General features: G+C 39.4%; 1 protein-coding gene across 1 annotated transcript; it reads right to left on the bottom strand.

Annotated features, from left to right (window-relative positions):
- Nucleotides 1-185: 185 nt before the first annotated feature.
- LOC134296729 (beta-hexosaminidase subunit beta-like) lies at nucleotides 186-11,207 on the bottom strand. The gene is made up of 5 exons (XM_062972327.1): nucleotides 10,897-11,207; nucleotides 4,761-4,912; nucleotides 1,980-2,045; nucleotides 1,317-1,363; nucleotides 186-1,030 (listed from the first exon to the last, which is right to left on the bottom strand). Exons 1-5 carry the CDS (start codon nucleotides 11,106-11,108, stop codon nucleotides 995-997), a joined length of 513 nt encoding a protein of 170 aa, XP_062828397.1. The 5' UTR covers nucleotides 11,109-11,207; the 3' UTR covers nucleotides 186-994.
- Nucleotides 11,208-11,415: the final 208 nt, after the last annotated feature.

Raw genomic sequence — 11,415 nt, 5'->3', positions numbered from 1 at the left:
GACTTTTACAGTTTAGATTTTGGGGCAGGATACTGTGAAATACACAGGGGGGAAATGTGTTCAGTAAATCTAAACACATATGAAAATGTATTGTCAAAGGCTTTCATGGCCGGAATCACTGGGGTGTTGTGTGGTTTCTGGCAGCATTTTCTCCTGCCGTTTCGCCTGCATCTGTGGCTGGCATCTTCAGATGATCCAATGGTAGTAAAGCAAGTGGAGTATATAAAGTTGTGGAATGTCCAGAGTAGGAGAAAGAACCATTGTTTGTTAAACTAGTGTAAAGGGATGCAATTAGCAATCTTGATTTGCATGTGTTGAGTGGGATCCACCCATTAGCATGTAAGTAATCATGAAGATAGAACAGTCAATTAGTGTGGGCATAGAAGTAGCCTGGCCTTCGTTTCTTTTGAACTGACATCAAAGGATGTCTCTAGGCAGGAAACAATTCAAAAGGAATGAAGGCCAGGCTACTTCTATGCAGATGCCCTCACTAATTGACAATGTCATACAGCCCGGAAACCACACAACACCCCAGGCATGAAATTAATATTAAACTCAATTCCAAAAATATTTATGAACATTTTCAAGATGATATGTCATCAAAGGTCATCAATAACTATTAAGAATTCCATTCTACAAGACAAATACTTGAACTTATTTTCCTTCCTATTCCACTAGGAAAGATTCAACAGATGCAGCTCCACTAATGTACCCTAAAATCAGGAAAGGGGTATCAGACTCCAGAATTATACAATGTAGTTAAAGGACATACCAACTTAGACCTTTTAGACATACCAAAGAGAAATAAGCAGGGTGATGTAGGTAAATTTACAGACAGCACAAAAGACACACATATTTCCAGAACATGATAAACATTTTGTAAAGGAGAAGGATTTCAAAGTAAGGATGTGGTGTGGCTCTGTACAAAAGGGATGCTTTCCTGTCTCAGGAGGCATTCATCACTCACATTGTAGTCAATACCCGAGGAACACAATTACCCATGTCTGTCATTCTCCAGACTCCTCAGTCTCTGAAGCAAAGCACAAAATATTATACAGAACACATTCTATACATTATACAGCACATAACAGACATGCTTGAAATCATTAATGACAGTGACTAAGGCCTGTTCCACACATCTGTATAAAAACCATATTGAACTGCATTATATGGCAGTGTGGACTCAGATAATCCACTACAAAGCAGATATTGTGGATTATCTGCCTTGATATTCTGAGTTATATGGCTGTGTGGAAGGGCCCTAACCTCAAATAAGAGGACAAAACTTAATTAGCAGTGATAATCTAAATACTCACGCTTCCATAATCATCTTCATTTACTAACTGACTGAATGTTTCTAAACCTGCAAGTCAAATAAAGAGGCAATAATTAATGTAGTAATGACTTTGGGCATTTGAAGGAAACAGAACCAAAGAAGAACACTCAGAACTCATCTAAAGGGATGCTGGGGACAATGGTTGTGGAGGAAAGATGTGGATTTAGCAAATGATTTCTTTCCTTATGCTGAACAGAGAATTTTTACTTCACCGCTTTCTTTAAATGCAGGGAGAGGCTAACAAAAATCAGCAAGAAATGTAATGATCTTATTACCTAATCACACCAATACACAGCAATACTGGAATGATTTACGCAATTAAACATTGGTGTTTATTTTTTCAAGCTAGACAAGACTTACTTGTGTTCCATACTGAATCAGTACCACCACAAATAAATCAACTCAGTTTGCCTTTAGCCATGAGCTACAATTGTGAGATGTGGAAAAATTAACTTTCATCACACATTAAAACATGTGCCTTCAAGGTGAATGATAGTAATCAATCGAATAGCAACTCCTGGGGAACAAAGCTGTGTGAGAAGCTTTGATCTTCTATTGTATTTGGATAGCTGTCTTGATGAAACAGAAGGCTGGATGCCAGATTTCAATCAGCAGAGTGAGTACCTATTATTTTATGACTTACCTCTTAATGCTCCCCAGACTTTGTTTGCTTCCAGTACAGCTGTGGGTCCTGAAACTATGAGCTGATCTTTAAAAGAAAAGTAACAGAAAAGAAATTCCAGATGAGTCCAGAGCTTTTTTTACTAGGCATAACAAACCTGAAATTAGATAAAAATGAGGAAAAGATTCTTAACTATTTGGTTATAGGAGTTAGAATTGTCTTTGCCAAGATTTGGAGGCTAAATCTGATCCCTACAATAGACCTGTGGATTACGAAGATATGGGAAATAAGAAATATGGATAGGCTGACGTTCCTGATGAAGAAACATCAAGGGAAACCAATAAAAGAAACAGACTGGTCAGTGTTTGAGGAATATGCAAAAAAGAGATAGGATCAGACCCAAGACTTGGCACAAAGCAAAGAAGAGAAGAACTAGAAGACATAAAAAATTATAACAACGGTGAACAATGAAGAAAAATGTCAAGACCCCCACCCACCCTAGTGCACAAAACCATCCCTCACAGCTACTCGCATGTTATCACCATAAAATCATATTCCTCCCTTCACAAATCTTACCACCCCATAGATCCTGCAAAACCCCAATCCCCTCCTCCCTCCCTTTCCCTCCTCTTCTTTTTTTTCTTTTCTTTTCCCTCCCCCCACCCCCACCCCCCATTCCTCTCTTTCCCTCCCCATGATTTCCTGATTTTAAACTGTAATAAATAATCTTCAATAAAAAGGATTGCAATAAAATAAAAGTAACAATTAATAATAAATTGGCTTTGAGTAATAACAGTCATAGAACACATTTAGCTTTTAGGAGAATAATTCCAACTATTATGGCTGCAATCCTTTTTATAATGGCCATTTATATCAACTTCAAGTTAATGTGCCAGTCTGCATCCATGGTAACAATGAGGTTCTGTGACTTCAAGTTTGTATTTTTAAGCAACACTGACCTTCTGCACTGAACTGTAGATACACGTAATATCCACTCACCAGAGATTGATCAAATTTACTGTCTTGGGACTGGGATTCCATAGACCTCATGACTCAAAATACCTGGCCACATTTTTTGAACTTTGAAACTTCTCCATGACTCATTTTCTAACCATCTAGATTTTTATCTCTTTGACCTCCTTTGTAGACATTGTGCCCTCCCTCATTTGACATTATACTTTAATAAAAACATTTTGTTTGTTTAGTGTAGGTATTGTCACGTGTCTTAATACACGTTCTCCAAGGGGAATGTGCCTTCTGTGTTAATGAAGGAATGCCCTGAGAAACTGAATGGTAAATTATTTGAGGTTCGAGGAAGCACAGAGGCATGCCCTTATTTTTATGTGCAGCTTGTACTTGAAAGGCTAATGCTTCTTGCATCCCTTCAGCAATTTTGCATTCTCCTGAAGTTATGCTCCACAGTTTGAAAACCACTGATGTAGAATTATGGAAAAAAAACTTTCATATTATTTTGAAATTGTAGTTGGTATTAATAAAGAAATTGGCTGCTTGTGGATTTGTAATGGATTAATATGGCTACTTAAAAAATCTTTCAGGAGTCTTCTAGGTAGTCAAGGTGAAAAGCACTGGAGTCATTCACTACATCTCAGTCAATCACACATCCACTACATCTTCCAGCACAAACACATTGGCTTGAAGACTGCTATCTGAGGACCTGTTCGCTCTTTTCTTAGACTTAAGGAACATCGCAGGAAGTTGGGGAGGGGGGGGGGGGAGGATTATCAGAGGTGGATAGAAGGGATGGTCAAACACCTTCTCCACAATCCCTTTGTTGCAACTCAGATGGAATGCAAGAAATAGTTAACTAACAGGGGAAACTTTGGTCCCTGTCAAGAAGATGAATAGTGAAGACAATCTGGATCTACATTATTAGAAAGCTCCCCTACCTAGGAAAGGAAGATTTTGACAGACTCTAACAGAGGTTCCATGAGCAACAGAAAACAGACCAAAAGCTGCATGCAGATCTTTATTTATTTGCCTACTCTGGCTACAAATAAGACTTAGAAACAAAGATTTCTCTGAATCTGTCAATTGTTTATAACTTTCTCTTTTACTAGCCCAGTTAACAGCAAAAAATAAAACAAAAAACCCCAAAACAAAACAAAAACACATGCCACCTTGATTAGCAGGGCTGCCTGATATGGCTAAAAGCTGTATAGGCATGCTTGGGGATCAAGAAAACCTCACCATTTGTTTGGGGGGAGAAGGGGATTGGAAAAACATTGCAGAAAAAGAACTGACTGGAAAGGTGAATAGGCCCATTGTTTTTTGCAACATTATTTCTAATCCTACAATGTGAGTTATATGAATAACCAGGTTTTTATTTAAGTTGGAGACTCAACCGTCTGCCTAAATTAATGCAACGCTAATAAGGGTCAAGCACTGCACAATTCATCCTGCTTACCAGGAATGTAAGTCACAATCTTTTCTGGAGCTGAATCAATTTGATTTCTTCAGCTACTCACCTAATAAACTGTTACATAAGATGATGATTTCAAATAGCGATGTATGTGAGGAAAACAGGCAGTCCCAAGTTACGAACAAGATGGGTTCTGTAGGTTTGCTCTTAAGTTTAATTTGTATGGAAGTTGGAACAGGAACATTTTTAAATCTAACCCACATTCTTAATTATGAGTCATGTGTAAGTTGAATGTTTTTAATTCGGGGAATGCTTGTAATATAAATAAACTAGTACAAGAACAGAGGCATGGTCAGGATGCTGTAATGGAAAAAATACATAGTTCATCAAGGCTACACACCTCCACACTTTTACATACTCACAAGTTTCATCTGATGCGAGGGTAGGGTATGCATTGCATTCAGAAACTGCTGAAGTGATAATGACCTGGAGTGAAGACAGCTCTGCTTCAGAAATAAGATTCTTCTCATCTTGATTCTGCCATTTGGAATACCCAAATATGTATTCATAATACCTGGAAGTAAAATCACAAAGACGTGATTTGGCCGGGTTTTAAAGAATTTATTCAGAGTAGAGGAACACCACTCATTATAAACTTATCTGACGTATAAATGGTAATAATGGAATAAAAACTGGAACAAATACCCCAAAGAGGACAATGGGAAGTCATAGTTTTAACTCACGGGACGTATGTGGGTTCCTTTCTCTCTCTCTCTCTCTCTCCTTATCTCCTCCCCCCCTACTTTCCTATACTTTCACAACCAATATTTCCCCCCACTTTTGCTGTAATTATCAAAATAATCGCAATAAAAACTATTATATAAAAAAAGACGTGATTTGATGACAGCTTCCTACCAGGACATATAGGATCCAAACAAACGGTAAAATTAAAATGAAAGATAAATTGTTTAAATATTAGAAAGAACTTTCTGGAAGTATTAGTAGTTTGACAGTGGAATAAAGCATTTTGGAAGATGGCATTCTTCTATTTGCTTGAGGTCTCTAAGGGCCCTTCCACACAGCTATATAACCCAGAATATCAAGGCAGAAAATCCCACAATATCTGCTTTGAAATGGGTTATCTGAGTCCTAAGGCTCCTTCCATTCAGCTGAATAAAATCCCACATTATCTGCTTTGAACTGGAATATATGGCAGTGTGAACTCAGATAACACAGTTCAAAGCAAATATTGTGGGATTTTCTCTGTGTAGTATGACATGGTGGTTGTTAGAGTGGTTCAGCATTTCTGTGTTCTCAAATAATATGCTGTGTCCAGGTTGGTTCATCAAGTGCTTTGCTATGGCTGTCTTCTCTGGTTGAATTAGTCTACAGTGCCTTTCATGTTTTTTTTATTCATGTTTGGGTGCTATGTTTGGTGATCCCTATGAAGACTTGTCCACAGCTGCATGGTATACGGTTGACTCCTGCAGAGGAGAGAAGATCCTGAGATTTCTAGTTTATTGTGATACCAAGTTTATTGTGATAAAGAAGACAAAATATCTCAGAAAACTACAAATCTCAGAATTCCATAGCATTGAGCAATGGCAGTTGAAGTGGTATCAAAATGCTATAATTCTGCAACATATGGTAATCAATGGCATATCTATTGTACTTTATGCTATTCCTTCAGCTGGAAACAGCCCCTATGTTAACCTCATCCCAAGCCTCTTACCAATGAAAACAGTTCGGGTTACCTACTTCTTTTCTAGTTTACATTCCTCACTCTACGCACTTTCATTGGCCCAGTACGTTTTATGAGCTCATTCAGGTTTTTAACTAACCGTGTTTTATTTTGATGTGATTTTATTATGTTTTATTGGATTTGCTTTTACTTGGATGTGTTTTATTTACAATGACTCTAATCTCCTGGGCTTGGCCCCATGTAAGCCGCCCCAAGTCCCTTTGGGGAGATGGAGGAGGGGTATAAAAATCAAGTTGTTGTTATTATTATTATTATTACGAAATCCTAAGTAACCTTTTCTGGCCCACTCACCCACTAATGGCAAACCTAACAGAAACATCATTCACTCATGGCACCCTCCCTGTTGTCATTCTGGGGGCAGGTTAAAACCATTTTATTTATGGAGGCTTTTAAAGAACAAGACAGATGGGTGTTGTTTAATATTTTAATCATTTTAACTGTTTTAAGTGATTTTTAAATTTAATTTGTAAATTTAATTCTAAGCAAATGAGGGGTGTTGCTGCAAACATCTCTTAAAGGAAGGCTGATTTAAATGACGTTTATTTCAAGGTAAATGAAGCGGTTCAACAACCTCTCATGCTCAATGGAGGTGGATATTAAAATTATTTCAGAGCAAACTATTGTGTAATTACCAGCTCTTTATGTAAGAAAACAAGTACCACTAATGAACTACTATCCTGGTGGTTCCTTCAATAGTATTAGAAAGCTTTCAGCATCACAATTTAAAATCATCTTATGGATATACGTAAATATATTTTTGACATTTTGACTTTAGTAATCAAACAATGTTCAGTTTACAACTGAGAACAGACACTTCAATATAGGTGCAATGTTTTATTGTGGGTGGATAGAGGACAAGCAAGAGCCTTGTTATTTTGAAAATCATGTAGGCGAGTGCAAAAACTGTCACGGTAGCACATCATAAAGGTGAGAGATGCTGATCCGGCCAAATCCACTCACCTACACAATTTTTCCCAACAGGAACACAGAAATTCAACAGGATACAACTTTCCTAATTGCTTCAATACATCATCAGCATTGCTGTAAGCTTTTAACAGCTATTGCAAAAGGACACAACTAGACAAATGTCCCTAGTCTGGATGAGTTAAATTACAAATTCTTTTATCTTACAGCAGTGGTTCTCAACCTGTGGGTCCCCAAATGTTTTGGCCTTCAACTCCCAGAAATCCTAACAGGTGGTAAACTGGATGGGATTTCTGGAAGTTGTAGGCCAAAACACCTCACGACCCACAGGTTGAGAACCACTGTCTTAAGAGTTATGGCTACTAGGAGTTATAATCCAATCCAACTATAGGGCACTGGATGATCTACAAAAGACAAATATATCAATGGTAATGTGCCAAAATAATATTGCCTGGAGCTTTTATGGACAAGATGCTTTTGAATAACAGCTGCTGGGATGAATAGACTCTCAGGCAAGAGACAAAAGAAATATTTTTGTCAAATCATTTCCATATTTTTTAAAAGTTTAAATACTACTATTATCTCTAGCATACCTTTCCCTGAGATTGAAACTTAAAGCAGCTTGCAACAATTAAAAAGACAATTTAAAAATCAACAACATACAAAAATTAAAACATTAAAATATGACTAAACAATCAAAAACATTATAACCAAGTGAAAATATACATCTTTAAACATGCATGCACTAACACCAGCAAAACTACTGTCAGCATCTTATTATTTATTATCTAGTGCATTGTGTAAGATGGGCCTTTTAGAGTCATGCATCAAATGTGTGTCTTCACCTATACACGAAAAGAAAGGATTATGTTAAAACAACTTACATAAAACCACAGAGTTAAAATTATTAAAGTACAACTCTTGCATCCATGGGGAAAGTATTCCTGAATGTCCACTGAAAGTACAATACAGAATGCCATCCATCACAGACAGACCTCCTTTAAAGAGTGCTGGTGCCTCACTGATCTACAACTCACAGAATTCTACAGTATTATTGTGCGTCAGTTAAAGTAATGTCAAACAACTTGTGGACCTTCAGATGTTTTGGACTTCAGCTCCCAGAATTCCTGACCACTGGACAATCTGGCTAGGGCTTCTGGGAGTTGAAGTCCCAAGCACCTGGATGACCACAGGTTGTGCAGGCCTGGTTTAGTGATCCCCAAACTGTAGTATCCCAGGTTTGTAGACTCCATTTCCCAAAAGCCTCAGCCAGCTTGCCCAATGGCCAGGAATTTTGGGAACTGAAGTCCAAAACTCATGAAGTGCTCTGCCATGTTCCCCCTTCTCCTTTCCAAGGGTCCATTTCTGCTTCACTCTGAGGGAAATTAAGGTTGGAAGAAAAACCTATCATCATAATCATCATCATCATCATCATCATCACCACCACCACCACCACCACCACCACCATCATATTTATATTGGATCTCTCCGGCCCCTTCTACACTGCCATATAATCCAGATTATTGAATCAGAAAATCCACATTATCTGCTTTGAACTGGATTATGCGAGTCCACACTACCACATAATCCAGTTTAAAGCAGACACTCCGGATTGCGTATAGCAGTGGAGAAGGGGGCCTCCTTCACTTTCTCCTTTCCAAAGGGGCAATTTCTGCTTCATTCTGTGGGGAATTGCAGTTGGGAGAACAACTATTATCATCATCATATTTATATCATATCTCTTCTTCACCTTCTCCTTTCCATTTTTACTTCACTCTGAGGGGAATTGCACTCTGAGGGAACCCTAAATGGCTGCACCTTTGCACTTTTCCCATTCCCAGGACCATTCTTTACAGCATTGTCATGTTTACAGTTGCTATTGCCAGATGAGCACTGTTTTAATTAAGTTTTAAATTGTTGGTTTATATGTTTATTGTTTTATTGAACTGCATTTTATACTGTTTGATTATTTTATGCTCTATTTTTAGGCACTTTTGTGACATTTGGGGAGATGGTGGAGGGATATAAGAATAAAATTGTTATTATTATTATTATTATTAATAATAATAATAATAATAATAATATTCTCCTTTCCATTTCTGCTTCACTGAGAGGAATTGCAGTTGGGAGAAAAAACTATATTATTATTATTAGCGTCCTATTTGTATCACATCCCTTGCTTTTTCACCTTCTCCTTTCCATTTCTGCTTAATTCTGAGAGGAATTGCAGCTGGAAGAAAAAAACTGCGTTGTTGTTATTATTATTATTATTATTATTATTATTAGCATCCTATTTGTATCACAGATTTTTTTTCACTTTTTCCATTTTTGCTTCACTTTGAGAGGAACCAGTGTTGGGAGAAAAGTGTCAGAAGCAACTTGAGAACATACTCCAAGTCACTTTTGGTGTGTGAGAACTGGTAATCTATGTTGTCCAAGGGATGCCCTGATGTATTACCGTCCTGCTGAGAGGCTTCTTTCATGGCCCTAAATCATCCTCATCATCATCCTATTTGTATCATCTCTCTCTGTTTCACTTTCTCCTCTCCATTTTTGCTTCACTCTGAGGGGAACTGCACTTGGGGGGGAAAACTATAATATTATTGGGTTGCTGTGAGTTTTCCAGGCTGTATGGCCATGCTCCAGAAGCATTCTCTCCTGATGTTTCGCCCACATCTATGGCAGGCATCTTCAGAGGTTGTGAGGTATATTTGAAAATAAATCAGTGAGGTTTATATATACTGTAATTGTGGAATAATGTCCATGGTGGGAGAAAGAACTCTTGTCTGTTGGAGGCAGGTGTGAATGTTGCAACTAATCACCTTGATTAGCACTGAAAAGCCTGGAAGAATCCTGCCTGGGGGGATTCTTTGTTGGGAAGTGTTAGCTGGCCCTGATTGTTTCATGCCTGGATTTCCTGTTTTCAGAGTGCTAATTCAGAGATGTGATACTAACAGAACGCTAATAATTACAGTAGAGTCTCACTTATCCAAGCTAAACGGGCCGGCAGAACGTTGGATAAGCGAATGTGTTGGATAATAAGGAGGGATTAAGGAAAAGCCTATTAAACATCAAATTAGGTTATGATTTTACAAATGATGCACCAAAACATCATGTTATACAACAAATTGGACAGAAAATGTAGTTCAATAGCAGTAATGCTATTTATTTATTTATTTCTGGTATTTCTACCCCGCCCTTCTCCCCTGGGGGACTCAGGGCGGCTTACAAATTGGCAACACAGTGCCATCACATCAACAATACAATACAAAAGGCATTAAAAACTAAAAACATTTAAAACATCATAAAAACCAATATACAATAATAAAACATTACCATGCACCGAGGTAATGTCCTTTCATTCACTAGACCTTGTTAATCCAAAGTCTTAAAAACCGACCGTGCCAAGCTCGAAAGTGCATTCATTGAATGCTTGAGCACATAACCATGTCTTTAGTTTTTTTCTGAACCCTAGAAGGGAAGGAACCTGCCGGATATCACTGGGGAGGGAGTTCCACAGCCGAGGAGCCACCACCGAGAAGGCTATGTAGTAATTTCTGTATTTACGAATTTGGCACCAAAATATCACAATGTATTGAAAAAATGGACTACAAAAATGGCTTGGATAATCCAGAACGTTGGATAAGCGAGTGTTGGATAAGTGATACTCTACTGTATTAGTACTGTATCAGCATCCTATCACATCACATTTGTATTACATCTCTCTCTCCTTCACCTTCACCATCTCCTTCCCCTTTCTGCTTCACTCTGAGGTAAACCGCGGTTGTGAGGCAACGATTGCTCCTATCCTGATGATCCCTCTCTCTCTCTCCTTCCAGCCCAAGGCAGGCGCGGCTCCTCAGAGGACTCACCTTCGGAAGGCGTCCTGCAGCAAGGCGCAGCCGGGACCCGCCGAGGAGCCCGGGCCGTGGGCGATCTGGAAGCGCCTGGGCGAGAGCTGCAGCCGGTCGGGCGAGAGGGACACGGAGCGGGGCAGGGGCCAGAGGGAGCCGAAGGGGGAGGCAGTGGCCACAAGGGCGGCCGAGACCCACAGCAGCACCCTCAGCAGCAGCAGCAGCCCCATGGCGCGCGCCTCCTTCTCCTCCGCCGCCCGGCGACAAAGTGCGCGCGGCTCCTCCCGCTGCTGCTGCTTGTTTTCCCTCTTGGCGCTCGTGCAGCCCTGTCACGTGACAGGCTCCCTCGCGCGTCTCGGAGGAGGAGGAGGCCTCGGCCGCAGCCCAAGAGCAGGGGAAGTAGTGCATAGGAAATACACCCCTTTCAGCTGCCATGATTCCATAGCCTTGAGCCATGGCAGTTAAAAGGTGGCACTACACTACACTGCCTACACTGCCCTATAATCCAGTTCAACTCAGATAATCGGGATCTGACAT

Source organism: Anolis carolinensis, chromosome 2 (genome assembly GCF_035594765.1).
Source record: "Anolis carolinensis isolate JA03-04 chromosome 2, rAnoCar3.1.pri, whole genome shotgun sequence".
NCBI lineage: Eukaryota > Metazoa > Chordata > Lepidosauria > Squamata > Dactyloidae > Anolis > Anolis carolinensis.
The sequence above is the reverse complement of the archived record's forward strand: the minus strand, read 5'-3'. Positions and strand labels throughout refer to the sequence as shown.